Source organism: Simochromis diagramma, unplaced genomic scaffold (genome assembly GCF_900408965.1).
Source record: "Simochromis diagramma unplaced genomic scaffold, fSimDia1.1 OVJJ01000517.1, whole genome shotgun sequence".
In the NCBI taxonomy this organism is placed as follows: Eukaryota; Metazoa; Chordata; class Actinopteri; order Cichliformes; family Cichlidae; genus Simochromis; species Simochromis diagramma.
In genome coordinates this window covers 793,442-812,406 of record NW_024387173.1, presented here as the reverse complement: position 1 = coordinate 812,406, position 18,965 = coordinate 793,442, and the positions used below count along the sequence as shown (strand labels likewise).

Genomic DNA, 18,965 nt, shown 5'->3' with positions numbered 1-18,965 from the left:
TGTCAATGTGATGTCCCCACAAGGATATGAATACACGTGTCAGTGTGTGTGCCATTGTCGATCTGAACAATTAAGCTGCTGTCAGTCTTTTTTTTTTTTTTTTTTTTTTTTAAATGCTGCATGGTGACTAACAATCTAATGGCATTTTACTACAATAATAATTCCATAAATTGTGTTTTGGTTTTGACAAGCTGCTGGTGCATAAAGACACAGTTTAAAATTGGTCCTTTGCTAAACTGTCTGTTGTGTATGAACACAAAACTAGTTCATCCCTTGAGTAGGTTCCTTTTTTATGCTTGAATGGTAAATGGCCTGCATTTGTATAGCGCTTTACTTAGTCCCTAAGGACCCCAAAGCGCTTTACACTACATTCAGTCATTCACCCACCCACAGATGAGCATTTATACTCAGTTAATGATTCGTGGTTAAGAGGCTTGACAAAAACATTCTGAAAATGGTCAGGTACAAGAGCTGGACTGAAAATGAATGAAAAAGCAGCCAATGTCCAAGGAAATTTGCTTAAGGTACAATAGACACATAAACAGTGGGGGGCTTGAGCCCTTTTCCGTTATGTCTAAATTTCAATCCTTAAATTACAACCAAAACTTCCATCACTGAGCACAGTCAGAAGATCCGTTTACCCTATGACATTTAAAACGAACTTTCCTTGACATTCGAGGAAACATACCAAATGTAATCATCATCTTCATGCAATAATGTTGTACTGTAAGAATCTCTCTATGTTTGCTCTGAAAGAATAATAACACAAAAATGAATATTGTATAGCCTTTACTTTTTGGCTGGTATTAAGCACTGGCTTCACCATTGTCTAGGTGGGATGATAGACCTTAGCCACCTTGGCTCTGGGCCATGTTAGTACCAAAGCTTAGCGAACATGGTCCAAACTGTCAGGGTTTCTTTTTTCTCCACAAAACTTCATCACATAAAAGCAGAAACTAACATAATTCCCATTAGACACAGGGGTACTATGAGTTTGAGCGGTGGAGAAGCTCATCAGCTGAGCATTGGTAAAGTCCAGCACTAGGTCGGTAGACCAATGACATAAAAATCCAGACCCACACGAGCAAGACGCAGATCTTGCTAGGCCACATCACGGACAGTCAGGTGTAAGGATCCGAGGGAGACAACGGCCAAAACAAACAGGCAGATGAACTAGACCCAAAATACTCAGGCACTTGCAAAATTCGCTAGATCGCCAGTAGTGTCAGTAGAAAACAAGAAGGTTTAAACATTTTTAAGATGTATCAAAGAATATATAAATAAAAGATAAAAAGATACCGGCATAGTATGTTAGCATGCTAATATTAGCATTGTATTAGCTTAGTTATTATAGCAGTTAGCATGGCTGTAGATTTGATTGTATTCACTTATACAGACTGTGATTAGATATTCAGACAAAGACATAAAACAGTATAAGGGTAAGGTGCACCTTTCTTTTGTTTAGAATGCTACTGGCTTTACACATAACTGATCAAAACTATCAAATTTAACAAATTTCTTTCTTTCTTTTCTTGTCTGGAATGCCCAGACACCAGACTTATTTGACCCAAATATGGATCATATTTGCATTTTCGTACAGGTTACATATTGCTTTTATCCCTTCAATTTAAATTTTTGAAAATATCCTTTAGTTATCCAGTTTTATTGTTGAACATTCTTGTTAATAACTAGATCTTAAACAGGATGTAAAATGTTACAAAGCTGTATTCATAAGTATACTTACACAGCCTCAATTCACATTTCACAAGATGTTTGACATGTTTCTTTAAGCTTCTACTACACTGGGACGAGATTGGTGATTACATCACTGATGCACACTGATCCTGAAACAAATTAAGGCATTTCTCCACATTCTGCTTCACAGGTGTGATAGTAACAGTCGTAGCATGAGAGTGAATGAAGATGCTACTGGTTGGTATTTGTGTAAAATTCATTTCGAGGAATCCTTTGTGTAGCTGAGGCTTCTTCTTCCCCAGTGGCTCTCTGGGACTGGGAAACCCATCTTGATCACTGGCTCCACCACCAGCTCCAACAGGCCAGGAGGTTCTGGCACTCTCAGCTCCGTCACCCTGAACAAATTGGAATACGAGCGACCCACCAGAACCAACTGACCGGGGGGGATGCTGGGATGAGGTCCTCTCAGCTGTCGCCAGTACACCTTGAAGTGACGTACGAGGTTGCCAGGGTAGTCCCAGCGCAGAGTGGCGTTGAGGAGTGAGGTTCCAGCCCCACGCAGCCACACCACGTCATCAATGCACACACCTTGAATCCTGTCTGGGGGCACCTGCAGGCTAGCTACATCTAAGACCTTGTAGAAAGAGACAAATAAGAAACATGCTAGAACCAGATTTAAATTCAAATTTTGAATAGATTACTTCTCAAAGAAAACTGGTAACCTTACTGCTGATATTGTGATAGTTGGCAAAAAAACCTCTGTCCATCATTTCTTTGTCTGTCTTGAAACCTGTTCATTTAATCCGCTTCAAACTTGGAGAGTGTATTCTCCCAGTTTAATCTCAAGTGGACTGGAATAAACATATTTATCAGTAACTTTACATTTGTCTTCATGTCATGTGTGGCTAATAAAATGTGTACCAAATACCACAAAATAACCCCACACAAGCCCAGTGTGTAGGGCTTATTTTTGTTGTTGTTTACCTTATGCTTTTATTTTGTCGTACTAATGTAAGGTGACCTTAAAGGTCTTTAAAGGCGCCTATAAATAAAATGTATTATCATTATTATTTATGGATCCAAGCTTACATTCTAATCTCTAACAGCAGGCACAGAGTAATACATCGAGGAGTACTTGCTCCCACTGTCTCACCATGAGTTCTCCCACCCTGCAGCTGAAAGGCCTGTCCTCAGGCTGTCCGATGCGTTCGATCTTCACACAAACTTCTCGAAGAGTGCAGCAGTGAAGCTCCAGCTGTGAACACCTGCTCACAAACATGGGGAAAAAAATAAGTCCAAGAACTTCAACTCTTTGGAGAAATTAAAATCACTCAGCTGTTAGTGCTCCACACACCTCATGGTCCAACCATTGTGGTTCAAGTTTCCACATAGCTGAGTGAACTTGTTCACTAACTGGTGCTCGTCATCCAGTACTTCAGGGGATACACTGTTAACTATAGACACACAAAAACACCCAACAACGACTCGACTTGCTGTGTGATTTGGAGGCAGGATCACAAACCTTCAATAAATGATGAAGTATCAGCAACTGTGTGAAACTAAAGCCCCTAAGCCTGACCAACAGCACTATGTAATAAATTGAGACATTAATAGTAACGTGAGAATGAAGGGCACTTTTTTTAAAAATACATATTCAATTTCAAAGGAGAATTTTTATATATACACTGCAAACACCTGTTCACTAATATATATATATATATATATATATATATATATATATATATATATATATATATATATAAATAAATAAGGGGTGCAACGATACACAAAATTCACGGTTCGGTTCGATACTTTGGTGTCACGGTTCGATATTTTTTCGATACAAAAAAAATGTTCATGCCTTTTTAATTTGTCATTTATTAAAATTATAAATATATATTTTAACTCAAAAGTACAGTTTTTAAATTTAACCCTAACCCTTGTGCGTGTTTTTTATTTTGACAGCGAATGCGCACCTGCGGACCACTTATGTGCAGCCCTGGTTATTTAGCTCATCATATTGCAGCCACAGAAATTATTTTGTCCATGAAACCATAAAGCTGCACTTTCTTTTTGCCTTATAGTCTGATTTGTCATAACTTCTCCGTTTTGTGGTAAGCTTTTCTTTGGCTGTCACTTCTTCACCCTGACCTGTCTTATTTGGCTCAGCAGAACTGAAATATATATCCTGCTGCTTTTACACACGCACTCACATAAGCTCAGCGATTCTCTGCGTGATCAACCTCTCACATGTTTAAGCTTGCTGCGAGAGATTTCACTTGTCATGTTTGCATAGTAAACTAACGATTAATAAGACGATGTCAGAGGAATTGGTGCACAAATTATCATCACTCACAGATGAGTGCTGTCGCTCTCTATACACAGTTCACACGATTGCAAAGTGAAAGCAAAAAAACAAGCGCAAATTCAAACGCGATTTCAATATGTCACATATTGACAGTGGCTCACCGATGCCAATGACATAATTACCCAGCTACATTTCTGAAAGAATGCAAAAGCATTGACATATATTTTTCCTTCCTACAATAGCCCGACAGGCAGGGAAGAGATAGATTTTGGTAGCCCGACTGAAAAAAATCGCTAGCCCTGGGACGTCGGGCTAGCGATATTGCAAGCCCTGTATCTGATTGAGGAATCACTCATCTTTGGAAAAGAGAGTTTATTACAGAGAAATGTCTCTTTCCAAAATAAAAGCTATACTATCCGCTTCTTCTGGGCTATATTCTCAGCAGCATAAGGAGAATCATGTGCTAACAGCTGTCTAAATGACTCGGCTAAAGTTAGTAGCATGCTTGTTGTTTTTGTCTTTGCACTAGGATGATGTCGGCGTAAATGTGCAGTCATATTCGTTGTGTTCCCACTAGTGCTTTCAGGTTAATCTCGTTGAAATGACCTTAACGCCACAACACGGCAAATCTCCGTTAACGAGCTACCACCGATCGCCCCGTGCATGGGGCTAGACGGCCAACACGTTAACGAGCTAACTGCGCTAACACACTAGTTCCCACCCATGTAATTGAGCATTGCATGGCACATCCAACATACTGTTTTACTTTAGTCCAGGACTCGCTTACCTTCAGGGTCATACGTGACATGAAAACCAAAATAATTCCAAACGCCAGATCTGAATGAGGGTGGGGGAGGTCCATGTTGCAAGGAGAGCTTAACTTCTGTCTTGCTAGCTTGCCCTGCGCTCTTCCTTCTGACTATGCTGTCTGTGTTGAGCGCTCAGTGGATCTGCGCTCGACAGTGCAGCCTAGGCGGAGTAGTCGAACGCAGATTCACTGAGCGCTCAACACAGACAGTATCGTCAGAAGGAAAGTTGATAAAATAAATTACAAATGTTGTATTGTTCGATACATATGCGTACCGAACCGAAAGCACCGTATCGAACGGTTCAATATCGATACGAATATCGTTGCACCCCTAATATATATATATATATATATACACACACACATACACCACATGTACTGGTGCCTTTTATAGCACCAGTTCACCTCAGCACACTGTTTAAGGCCTGTTGATCAGCATCTTGGAGAACTTGCCACAGTTCTGTGGATCTAAAATGTCAGTATCTTATGTCTCCTCATGCAATCCCGGACATAATCCCCGGTGTTCAGATCAGGGCTCTGTGGGGGCCACACCATCTGTTGCTGGGCTCTTTGTTCTTCTTAAAATAAGATAACAAATATTTTATTTATCCCAGTGTTAGATTTTTTTAATAGCAGTTAAAAATTAAGTTAAATAAACGTACTAAATGGCCTAAATCATGAGGATACTCCTTTATGACTCTGGATGGATGATGTGCTGCTAAAGGAATTAGGGACCAATAGGATGGCTCTACAAAGGTTTTGTTTATTGAATATTGGTTTTTGTATGAGACCTAATGGCCTCGAAGTGCCCATACTGTGCTGTAAACATGTTTAAAGTTCTTTATTTGCAGGCCTGCCAGAACAGGTTTGCGCACTGTAATGTTCAATAAACACATTTTCCTCATCCAGAACATCGCTGCAACACTTCTTTTGACAAACTCTATATTTTGCCTTCCGTCTCTTTGAGAAATCACAAGAGAATTGAGGCATCAAAAGCAAAAAAACCCATATCTCTAAAGAAATGGAATTATTCTGATTTAAGCAAGAGTTTTGCTTAGAGTGTCTATAAGCCAGACTATTCTCACAATCATACAGTTTAATATTCAAACAGTTCAGTGCCAACGCTGAGGTGTTAACCTGTGGAATCCAGAAACCAATGGATGAGTCTCTTAATCCATCTTTTGTATACAGTCTATAGTTTCCAGCCATTGAAGAATAGTAATTTCATATAGTGTGGATTGAAACACTGCAAAGTCTAAATATCTACACCACTCACCAAAGGAAGGGTCCTTTTTCTCGTTTTTAAAGAGGCACTCGCTGGGTAAACTGTCTATAATGAAACTCAATAAGGTAACAGTTTATAAAAACAACCAACAGCCGTACAAACTTAATTTCACACATGAAAATCAGTCAGTTTTTAATTAGTCTGCTCCTTAAATGTTCTCAACTATAATGTAAACCAAACTAAAGCAGAGAGGGTTTTGACTGTGCGAAATGAGTAGTGATTCCCTGTCAGGCTTAATGGTGGTGATTCAAAAAGATTTTTTGAAGGGTCTTAAGAAACTCACGTTGGATTTCCTGGACATCGACGTGTGTGCACTGACTGGCATCAGTCGTCTTCAGCTCCAAGGAGACTGCGATCTCAGGAGACGCCTTGTAGATGAGGCTCACCAGTGTACTGGACGGCAGGGGTACATGGATGGAGAAGATCCTGAATCAAGGAAAAAAAAAAAAGAGAAATGAGCTGTTCCATATGTGCCTTAGACTGCAGTTCTGAGTTTTCTATGTGAAAATAAGGTAGAAACTAAAACAAAATAAAGCCTCAATCAAACAAACCCACACACTTGGCACAAACTGGAGTGGTGTGGCTTGCAGGGATGAGTCCGTCGAGCAGCAGCGAACAACTTCCATTCCAGGCGTCCTTCGGGCAGCCAGAGCTTCTCAGCCACCCGAGGCCCCCTAGAGTCTGGTGGTAGTACAAAGGCTGAATCTCCTGGGCTGTCAGGTTGAACCAGCTGCTATTTGTCTCATGCTACATACAGAAAAAAAAAAGAGTAAAAAATACAAAATTACTCTGCACATTTTTAAACAATGTTAATAAACTAATAAAGCAAATAGTACACTTTAATAGGTTTGACAAGTAAACTTTTGAGTAACAGGTAAGCTTTCAGCTGCTTACAGCTTAACGATGACCTGTAAAACATTACATGTGACAAACCTCTGTAAGCAAGGTAAGGTTAAAGTTCATGACCATACAATTAGAATAAGACTGGCTTGTTGCAATAGTTGTAGGAAAAGTCCACTTCTCTCTGAACATGAGAAGACGGCAGCATGGTTTAGGTTTGCAAAGTTGTTGTGTCTGAACAAACCACAAGACTTGTGGAATAACGTCCTTTGGACACACAAGGGGAGGTGCCTGCACCACATGTGGAAACAAACACCTCATACCAACTAACGAGCAAGGTGGTGCAGAGATGACGGTTTAGGTTGGTTTTCAGAGGATGGGACCCGGACACCCTGCTGACCCTGAACTCTTCTGTACACCAAACTAGTCTAGAGTCAAATGTCCGGCTGTCTGGGCGATAACCGATCATCTTAAACACACAAAGTAAATCTACAACAGAATAACTGAAAGTGGTTCAAGACGTTAACAAGAAGTGTACTTTGTTTTTCACAGACTAATTCTGGAGTTTGTCTTCTTTAAATAAATAATTACACTGTTGATGATGTCTGTTTGTTTTTTAAATTATCACCTGATATGCAAAATTGTCTTTCCATCCATCCATCCATCCATCCATCTTCATCCGTTTTATCCGAGGCCGGGTCGCGTGGGCAGCAGCCTAAGCAAAGAGGCCCAGACCTCCCTCTCCCCAGCCACCTCCTCCAGCTTATCACCAAGGCGTTCCCAGGCCAGCCGAGAGATATAATCTCTCCAGCGTGTCCTGGGTCTGCCCCGGGGCCTCCTCCCGGTGGGACATGCCTGGAACACCTCACCCAGGAGGCGCCCAGGGGGCATCCTTGTCAGATGCCCGAATCACCTCAGCTGGCTCCTTTCGATGTGGAGGAGCAGCAGCTCTACTCTGAGCCCCTCCCGGATGGCCGAACTTCTCACCCTATCTCTAAGGGAGAGGCCAGCCACCCTTCGGAGGAAGCTCATTTCTGCCGCTTGTATCCGCGATCTCGTTCTTTCGGTCACTACCCACAGCTCGTGGCCATAGGTGAGGGTAGGGACGTGGATCGACCGGTAAATTGAGAGCTTCGCTTTTACACTCAGCTCCCTCTTCACCACGACGGACCGGTGCAGCGTCTGCATTACTGCAGCTGCAGCCCCAGTCCATCTGTCGATCTCCGGCTTCCTTCTCCCATCACTCGCGAACAAGACCCCGAGATACTTGAACTCCTCCACTTGGGGCAGGAACTCATCCCCGACCCCGGAGTGGGCACTCCACCCTTTTCCGGCTGAGAACCATGGCCTCAGATTTGGAGGTGCTGATCCTCATTCCCGCTGCTTCACACTCGGCTGCGAACCGTTCCAGTGCGAGCTGGAGGCCCTCACCCGATGAAGCCAACAGAACCACATCATCCGCAAAAATCAGAGATGAGATTCTGAGGCCACCAAAGCGAAAGCCCTCCGCCACTTGGCTGCGCCTAGAAATCCTGTCCATAAAAATTATGAACAGAACTGGAGACAAAGGGCAGCCCTGGCGGAGCCCATCACCCACTGGGAACGAGTACGACTTATTGCCGGCAATGCGAACCAAGCTCTTACAATGGTTGCATAGGGATCGAATGGCCCGTAGCAATGGGCCAGACACCCCATACTCCCGCAACACCTCCCACAGGACACCCCAAGGGACACGGTCGAATGCCTTCTCCAAGTCCACAAAACACATGTAGACTGGTTGGGCAAACTCCCTTGCACCCTCAAGTATCCTCGAGAGGATAAAGAGCTGGTCCAGTGTTCCGCGACCAGGACGAAAACCGCATTGTTCCTCCTGTATTCGAGGTTCGACTAGCGGACGAACTCTCCTTTCCAGCACCCTGGCATAGACTTTCCCAGGGAGGCTGAGGAGTGTGATCCCCTTGTAGTTGGAACACACCCTCCGGTCCCCCTTCTTAAAGATGGGGACCACCACCCCGGTCTGCCAGTCCACAGGTACTGCCCCTGATCTCCACGCAACATTGCAGGGGCGTGTCAACCAGGACAGCCCTACAACGTCCAGAGCCTTCAGGAACTCGGGGCGAACCTCATCAACACCAGGGGCTCTGCCACCAAGAAGTTGTTTAACTGCCTCAGTGACCTCGCCCCCGGAAATTGGCGGGTCATTCCCCTCATCCCCAGACTCTGCTTCCTCCTCGGAAGACGTGTCGGTGGGATTAAGGAGGTCCTCGAAGTATTCCTTCCACCGCCTGACAATTTTCTCAGTCGACGTCAGCAGCGCTCCGCCAGCACTATACACAGTGCAGGTAGAGCACCGCTTTCCCCTCCTGTGATGCCTGACGGTTTGCCAGAATCTCTTCGAGGCAGTCCGAAAGTCTTTTTCCATGGCCTCTCTGAACTCCTCCCACACCCGAGTTCCCTGTTCCCTCGATATTCTTTTCATAAGGGTCTTCTGAATCGCTCTTTGTCTGGTCCCTCACCCAGGACCAATTTGCCATGGGAGACCCTACCAGGGGGCAAAAGCCCCCAGACAACATAGCCCCTGGGATCCCTGGGACACACAAACCCCTCCACCACGATAAGGAGGAGAATTGTCTTTCCTTTACATAAAAAAATGTTAAGTGTAATATGAGTATTCACTGTTGTACTGGTAACAGTGAATACTGTCCTTTTTCTTTTTTATGTAAATTGTCTTTCCTTTACATAAAAAAGAAAAAGGACAGTATTCACTGTTACCAGTACAACAGTGAATACTCATATTACACGAGTAAGCCCTCTGATCCAAAAGCACAGGCTTCAGCTTGGTCTTGGCTTCAGACAGTTTCTTCTATTCTATCTCTATAGTGATGTCAGTGAGATCATTACCAGAGGGGGACACCCTAAATAAGGCCATCTGAGTCACAAAGCTCTCTGTAAGTACAGAAGACCACCCACCTGCTGTTCAAACCTTCTGTTTGTGAGGAAAAGCTCTGTTTAGAAGAATGGGAGACGGGACAGCAATGGCAAAGCAACTTAAGGGGTGTACATCAAAGCTATACAACACCTCAGAAATCAATCCTTTTCTACACAATCTATGACGCTAACACAAAGTTAGCACACCCCTTCACACTAGCCAAGCAGATGAAACTTGACTGGGATTGAAAACAAAACAAAAGAAGTGATGCAACAGCTTTTAGAATCACACCTTGTTCCAAGTGTACTCAGATCACTGTCAGCCCTGTAAACTGCTCCAGGGCTGTTTTTGACTTTGCCGTTAGTTTTGTGGTAAAACTTCAAAGAAATATCTTATGGAAGTTTTCCTTATTAGGATGGAAATATGTGCAAGTATGTAGGAGCATTTCTTTTAGGATTCATTTTAAAATTCTTTTATTTGCTTTTAAAGCCCTCCATAGCCTAACCCCATCTTATCTCTCTGAGCTGCTACAGCCTTATACATCCACCCGCTCTCTCAGGTCAGCCGATCAGCTGCTCCTGAATGTACCCAGGGCTGAGCATAGAGGAGATCGTGCTCCAACCTGTGGAACGATCTCCCTTCAGAGATCAGACAGGCTTCTTCTCTACCTGTTTTTAAATCACTCCTGGAAACCCACCTCTTCACCCTGGCCTTTGACACCACGTGAGATTTTGGTTTTTATTTTTAGTGTTATTTTAGTTGTTTTTAGTTGATTCTATGCTGTTTTATCTTGTTTTTTAATATAGGGCTGTTTTAATTTTTATGTATTATGTGTTTTATTTATTTTTGCTGTCTTCTGTTATTCTATTGTTTTTAACTTATTTTCTGTACAGCACTTTGGTCCTGTGCTGGGTATTTTAAAGTGCTTTCTAAATAAAATGTGAGCAAAAGAAAGTTTAGTGTCATATTGTTATTGGCATTTACACAGGGAGTAATGCAAAGGTAATACATGAAGCAGTGTAATACATAAATAACGCTTTACTTCAGTACCTGTCCTTGCCAGTAGACAGCATTCCCAAAGCCCTGGCAGAAGGAGGAGATGAAGGGGAGCGGTGAGGCTAGTCGGTGGATGTACAGGTAGTTTGACAGGAGAGCCCAGAACCTGCACACAGGACAGACATCTCAGTCTTTACACTGACTAACATGCCCCACATATTGTCTATATTTGAAAGATGGATGCTGTGTCCAGTTCTCAGAAGTGTTGCAAATGCACAAGAACCTTAACTTAGCATTTACTCCAACAGCCAGCAAGGAGTGATTGTAAGTCTGAATGTGAAAAAGGCTCTCAGCTTCCTCCCCCTATTATGGTTCTCATTAGAGCCCAAAAGGACTGACAAGTGAGAAGTTACTAGCCTCTCAGTGCACAATCTCACTTCTGCTGCTCACTGTTAAAAAACAAGACAGTGATGGCTAAAGCCTTCAACTTATGGTGCCTACACCCATCTATAAATACAGTCTGATTTTTTCACAGAGTAGATGTTGCACTAGTCTCACTTGTCTTGATTCTTGCGGAATTCACTCTTATCCTCATGAGTCTCGTATACCCAGCCAGGAGCAAAGATGGCTACAGAGAAGTTGTGCCTTCGAATGATCTCCAGCGCCTGCAGACAACCAAAATCAGACGCTGCACGGTACAAGCACAAGCTGGCAAACACAATTCACAGTTTCTTACCTTATTTGTCTCAAACATTCCTCCTACTACCTCTCCTCGAGCAAACACATCCACTCCAACATAGATGTCAGCTTGGCGGTCTTGGAGCGCCAGGTTCTTCATCTCCACTAGGTTCTCCTCCTTCCAGTTGTAGTTGGTAAAGAGGCCATCACAAGCATCAAAAAACACCCTGGTATGGAGATATTGACACGGATACATAACTGTTTGCCAGGAACTGACAGGCTAGAAGCAATCGTGATCTAAAAGGTCTGACACACTTCTGTGGACCAAAGTTCTCTTTTTCAGTCTTTGTTTTTGATCAGATGCTATAAAGGAAACACGTTTTGTTTTTTTTAAATCTACCTGTTGGACTGGTTGAGCTCATTCTGCCATTTTAGCTCTCCATTGTCAAGTACACTGTCGTACCACAGCACAAGGCTGCCGGACACTCTCTCGTGCATCTGGTCTGTCAGATAGCGCAGGAACAGCGGCACATTTCGCACTGCAACCTCCTGTAAGCAGAGAGCAGCACACATGATCCATCTGCTACAGGTGCAAAGACCGACACTGTCATGCAATCGGTTTACTTTTTCCCAAAAGCTAAGCACAAATCAAAGCACACATCAGTAGTACAGTGGTCCCTCGCTATAGCACGGTTCACCTTTCACGGCCTCGCTGTTTTGCAGATTTTTTTGTGCAATTTTGCATGCTTTTTTCTTTTTTTAAATACACAGCGAATTGTGTTCTGCATCCTGATTGGCTGTAGACCGTTGTCAATCGTGTCGTGTCTCCTGTCCAGTAGAGAATGCGTTCAGCTTGTCAAATTTACATAAATCTTCAATTGCTAGCAGTGTGACTCTGAAGTGCTGCACTGTGTGTTTGTACGTTTTCTCCCCAACAAACACGGCAATGTCAACGAAACGTTTTATACTACTGGACTTATTTTTCTGCAACGGTTTGAACTTTAAGAGTCTTTAAACAAGAGAGAAAAGTGTGAAAATGTTCATGCCTGTCTGAAAAAAGTGTATATAGTGAGTAGTGAGGGGTTTTACATTAAAACATCTCTAATAATTGTAGAAAATAAAGCTGACTACTTTGTGGATTTCACCTATCGCGGGTTATTTTTAGAACGTAACTCCTGCCATAAACGAGGGACCGCTGTTTATGATTAAATCATTTCTTTGATCTGCTCCAATAGATGGTAGAGTAAAAGCTAAATACTCACAGCCTGTTATTAATGACAGATGTAGGATTTGTTTTTGCTTCTGTGGCTTTTTCAGTGATTTAATAGGTTTTCAATAAGATTGCATAAAAGCTGTCTGTAATCCTTCCCCTCTACATCTACTGACAAAGATGTAGAGGGTGCTGCCATTTCTGGGAAAACGGTACATTAAGATTTACAGCCTACAATTAAGTATTGTGTAAAAGATGACTAATTTGTCTCAGTCCAGTTTATTTTTTTAAGTGTTATTAAAAAAATAAACAGAAAATAATTTAGGCTTTTTTCCTTTTTTAGATAGTTAACAATAGAAACTTGAGATCGAGAGAGCGGGAGGATGGAACAAATGGCATCCGGTTGAAGTCAAACCTGCCACTGCATTAAACACAGGTTCATTATGTCAGCTACACTGGCACCCAATATGTTGGCTTTGTAATCATCAGGAACTCTGTCCCTGACTGCCTCCTAATCCATGCCATTCCAAGCTATGGTAAATTCTTGATCAAGTGTAGGAGTTTATGTACCTGAGGGTCTTGTTCATAAATGAGGGCACAAGCAGCAGAAATGAGCTTCCTCTGAAGTGTGGCTGAGCTCTCCGTTCAAGATAGGATGACGAGTTTGGTCATTAGGAAGGAACTTGGAGTGGAGCTGCTACTCCTCCACATCTAAATAACCCAATTTAGGTGATTCGGGCATCTGTCTACAATGCCTCCTAAATGAGGTGTTGCGAGGAAACCCAGGACACACTGGAGGGATTATATCTCTTGGCTAGCTTGGAAAACACCTGTGAGTACCCTGGATGAGCTGGAAGAGCTGACTAGGGGTAAAACTTGGTGCCGGTTGGGAGATGGATTAAAAAATTGGCTATATTTCCTAAACAGTTTGTTTTAGAGGTGAGCACAGACGCTTTACTCACACTGAGCTTGTTCTCTATGTTAATGAGCCAGCCGTCAAAGCCAAAACAGTGGCTAATCTGGACAAGTTTATCAGCTACTCTCCGGTACGACTCCTCATCTTTCAGGAAGTCTTCACATATCGCAGCTCCATTTATCCACTCTGTGATGAAAGTCCCTGTAGACCACAGCAGTTTAACATTTCAAGACAAGAAAAGATACCATTTCTCTTTCTGCCAACATACTCCTTTTCTTTTAGTATATCCTACATTTAAAATTTATGATGCTATTTCAGACGTACTAAACTGGTTCTGCTTTATTGAGACTTTCTGCTCACCAATAACGATGACTCCATGTTTGTGTGCAGCGTTGGTCCACACAGCCGGAGGAATAGTTACCAGGTGGTGTGAAAAGTAGTTAAAAATATCGATGTACTGCCAGTGGTAGAAAGCATATGGAGCCTCTGCATTTGTGCCCTGAACAAACCTTAGAGAGGAAACAGAAGAAAGCCTGTGTGAGACCAGTACAACAGTGTGACTGTAACAACATCTCCATGAACTTAAACCAAAGAAATAAAAGCTTAAGCCACAAGTTTAGGCTGTTCTAGGTAAGGTGTATCAAACTGTAGCATTTACAGTACATGTAGTTGGTTGTAACTGGATGTGTGTTGGGATTTACAAGCATTTCGAATTTTCTTCTAGCTGGGAACAAGTGACCTGACATCTTTTCTCCAGAGGAAGAAAATGTGTCAATCAGATCTAAAATAATTTAGAGTAGTAATGAAACTCTACGCGTTTTAAGGTTATTTTACGGCATGGAGCCTCACTAAAAACTGTCATGCATACAAAACTGCCATTTGCTGCAGTTTTCTTAAGTAGCTATACCATGGTCTAAGGCATAGTTTGTGGGCTGGCCCTTGATGGATCTCAGAACTGGGCAGAGCGGCAGCCTTCAGCCAGTTAGAAGCTAATCGGTTGGATGACCTGGTGCAGTGTCTAAGAATAATTCAGAATGAATAATTACAGATTTTAATATAATACACTGGTTTTAGGGTGGACCCTTTAGTTATTAAATCAAAGGCAGGGGATTAGTTGTGTTGACCAAATCTTTTCAAAGTAAATTAAAGAACTATTTGTGGCAAAGATGATAAGAGGAGAATATGTCCAATATTGTTGCAGTCTCTTAAGCACACACGCACACACGCGCGCACACACACACACACACACACACACACGGTCTATGCTAACTAAAGCCACAAAGAAATTATGCTTTCAAAAAAAATTGTTGGTGAGATAAAAAAGACAAAAACAGCTCTTTATCACCTGTTTGCATGTTTTCTGACCGTCTGCACTGAGACAGAAGCAGCTACTGTCGATGTATTAGCCTTCCCCGTCACAAACGCTAGCTCACAAATTTAATTATTCGGCTGCTCCATGGCCTGTTTCCTGTCACGCACGCTGCTGTTTTGGCTGCAGCTCATTATTATTGCAAAAATATGCCACTTTGACCGTAGGCCTGCTGATATATTGCGAAAGACACTTTGTTTTCTAGAGCTCTCATAAACATAGCTTTTGTTCATGTATAGAATCGATCAGCATTGAGCATGATTGCAGGTGTTAGGGTAAATGACGCAAAAATGCCACTGAAAGTGGTTATATGGAAAAGGACTAATATACAAGGACTGCTGATTCAGCGTGGTCCTTGTGTAAGAGTACCAAACAATCAGGATTTAACACCATAACACACCCACACATATCATTTTTGTGCTTAACATGCACGGACAGAAGAAGGTTATTATTTAAAGCACCATAGTAAACTGCTGTATTGATAGTCTATGTTAAAATACGAAGAAAACTATCACACCCTATTATTAAGACAGACAAATATCTGACTTTAATTACAGTTTTGTATTTCAACAAGCTAATTAAATATAGATATTTGCCAAGACAACAATTTTAGCTGTACCCTTTACCCCAGTGGCTTTAACCCTTTTTATAAGGTCAGCATGCACAAGGTTTGGGTGCTCTGTGATCATATCGCAAGGTGTCACATTAAGGTCTGTCAGCAAGATTAGCCAGAAATCACCGTGCTGAATCTTATGATTCAGAAACGTGAAGCATAGACAAAGAAAGTGCGTATCACATGTTGGCAAGACTCACTCGCTTCATACCTGTCATCAAGGTAGCCACCCATCATGTCATGAGACACCAAGGTCCGTCGCAGACAACGGTCCAGAGGAGGCTCTCTAGGTGCCAAGGGGACAACTGCCACACTGAAGGGGTTTGCCTTACTTCTTGTCCACGACAACAGATCCTCCATTGATTCAAGACCGCAGGTGATTGGTTCAGTGGTGTCAGCATCATAATGTTTCTCTTGAAGACAACAAGAAACAGCATGTACAAGAATGTACAAGATACCAGCTTTAACTCAGATCTTTTTAGACTTGTAACCTTACTAGGTAGCGGTGACGCTGTATACGTGACGACTTCACAAATAACTGAGTCCGTGGGCTGATCCAAACAAGATTCCAACCTGATAAAGGATAAGAAACCAGGAAAAGGGTTTTTTTTTTAAATTGGTTTTTAAACTAATCTGATGTGACAGTATTTCCGAAAAAGGTTCCCAGATATCAAAAATTTCTCTGACAATATTGCAATTAATCGGTTCCCAGACAGAGAAAATTCCCTTAACATAAAAAAGTTGCTCTGGAAGAGTCCTGGAAGAGTCCAGCACCCACCGGAAATTAGTCCAAATTGTTGCCGGTGTTGTGCCAGAAAGTGATCGCCTACCAAAACCTGATTTCCAGTGCTTCCTGGTTTTTATGTGTAATCTCTTTGTGTATGTTGGTAAATAGACTTCAGTGAACAGGGTTTACAAAGGGGTTATATACAAAATGTAAAAATTACATGTTTTTCAAGTATCTTTTTAACTCTGTGTTATTGTACTTACATTATAACCAATCCGGTCCTTTTTGTCCACTTAAAATATGTTTGCAGAACTGTTGTTATATTTGTTGCAATTGTTCTGTCCTCTTGGCCAGATTGCTCTTAAAAAACACATTTTTAACTGGATAAATAAAGGATATATAAAAGTCACTGCCAAAAACTGATTACGGCTTCTATCTTGTTACAAGAATGCTGTTTGTGGTTCAAGATGACTTGATATCATTCATACATACATATATTTGACATATGTCTCACATATTATAGACTAACAAGTTATTTATAGCAGTTTAAATACGAACAATCAGTTTTTGGCAAATACCGGAAATCAGTTTTTGGCAGACGATCATTTCTTGGCATAACACCGGTAATGTGGACAAAGCTCCCGTAACAAGGACTGAATGGCTAATAACAATGGACCGGACACCCCATACTCCCGAAGCATCCCCCATGGGACACTCCAATGCCTTTTCCACACACTCTCAAATATCATTGAGGGGATAAAGAGCTGGTTCAGTGGTCTGCGACCAGGACAAAAACCACCTTGTTCCTCTTGTATCTGTGGTTCAACTAACAAACACTCTCCCTTTCAAACAAACAAACTGTGGTTTATGAAAAAGTCCAAAAACAAAACACAGCTCGGAATCAGTTTAGACAGGTCGTTCCTCCCAGTCACGCTCCTCGATGTCTCCTTGTCGTTGCCCACTCAGTGACTTCAATAAGCCTGGTTACTCTGAACTGTTTGATGCATAAGCACAAACAGTCAGGAATCGTTCCCTGACCAGAAGGTGCAGGGAAGCAACCTTCTCATCCACCGACGAGAACCCCAATGTATCTGGCATGATCCCCATAAATGATCATTCCCTTCCTGCTTCCAGTACTGTGTCCCGTAGTTTTCTCCTTTCTCTTCTCCTAGGTGAAGACGGAGCTTAACTTGACAAGACAGAAGATCTTGACCGGAAGTTCTCTAACATAACTTTTTTTGGCAACGTGATCGATCATTTCGTATCCTCTCTTTGAGATTTAAAAATCTGTTTTACAAAAGACACCTGACAAATATCTCATAGCATTTCAATAAAGACATTTCAAGTGGCAAAAGGGTGATTAATTATAATATCAAACGCAGAGCAGGAAGAATAGCAGACTGTTAAAGATACTTGCAAAGCTGTTCTTTGTTTTATATTTAACGCCATAGGTTATGTTGACTACAGCCTATTTACCAAAATAAATAAAGATATAAGGCATAAAAAAAAGAAATACGTATATCGGGAACTTTTAGGCCTAATTTTCACACAGCAGGCACAAGGGCTCTCCTGACTAAATGTTGTACCTCTTTCCTGCAACACCATCACTTTCCTCTCCGTTCTTTCTTTTCCTTCGTAAAGGAAGCTGGATTTCCTCACCACTCGATGCCATTTCCCTGAATTTCGTACAGAGAGTAATGAAGTGTCAAGTTATCTGAAGACATGGAAACTGAAACGGCTTTTCAACCAGTGAGGACGTCGTTCTCTCTCTCATTCTCTCTCAAGTTAATAGGCGGTTGCAGACAGCTGAAAGGTGCACACCACCACCTACTGTACAGTGTGTACAACATCATGTTATTAACAAACTAAATCAGCTCCCAACCAGCTGTGTTTCTCTCAAATAACAAAATTTGCTTTCCTAGTTCTATTTACACCTTCAGCCCCGCCCATCTCTTCCCCAAATACCCATCAATGACCGTTCCCTTCCCTGCTTCCTGTTTCCCCTTTCTCGTGTATTTCACATTTTTGAAATATTTTTTCCTTTCTTATCCTCATACTATCTTTTCTGCCATAGTTCCATCCTTATCTTATTGATAACTGCCCTTCCTTCACATTTTACAAGTGGAATGGGTATTGTTATTTCTTTTAGCAAAGCACCTTTTGGTAATTTATCGGCATTTTCATTTCCATTCCAATTTCACAAACTAAAACGACAAAGCTGGACAACGTGGGAGCTGTTTAATATAATGTGATAAAAAAAAAAATCTGGTTTGTACTTTTTGATGTCACTATGCTCGATATACGAAACCTATAGGCGTCAAAATCCAGTTGATAACACTCAATTTAAGCCACTGTTAATTACCAAACAGATATAAAAGAATTGATGATCTAATTTATTTTATTTTTTTAAACAATTTTTAAGAAACGGGTTAGATTAAACATTAAACTCAGTGCCCAATCAGTAACATTTTGTATTAACGGTTTCATTTTAACATAAATATCTATTTAGGACTTCTTCTTTTTTTTTTTACCATGTCATACAGCAAAAGACTGTATTTGTTTAATTTGTTTATGAGAAGGTGGACAGTGGC

General features: G+C 41.7%; 1 protein-coding gene across 1 annotated transcript; it reads right to left on the bottom strand.

Annotated features, from left to right (window-relative positions):
* Positions 1-102: 102 nt before the first annotated feature.
* On the bottom strand, positions 103-18,283 carry engase (endo-beta-N-acetylglucosaminidase). Its single transcript, XM_040049192.1, has 14 exons — positions 17,961-18,283; positions 16,144-16,220; positions 15,859-16,060; positions 14,026-14,174; positions 13,712-13,866; positions 11,940-12,088; positions 11,598-11,766; positions 11,420-11,526; positions 10,916-11,027; positions 6,656-6,843; positions 6,380-6,522; positions 3,050-3,149; positions 2,849-2,960; positions 103-2,329 (listed from the first exon to the last, which is right to left on the bottom strand). Exons 1-14 carry the CDS (start codon positions 18,044-18,046, stop codon positions 1,952-1,954), a joined length of 2,127 nt encoding a protein of 708 aa, XP_039905126.1. The 5' UTR covers positions 18,047-18,283; the 3' UTR covers positions 103-1,951.
* Between the last annotated feature and the right edge of the window lie 682 nt (positions 18,284-18,965).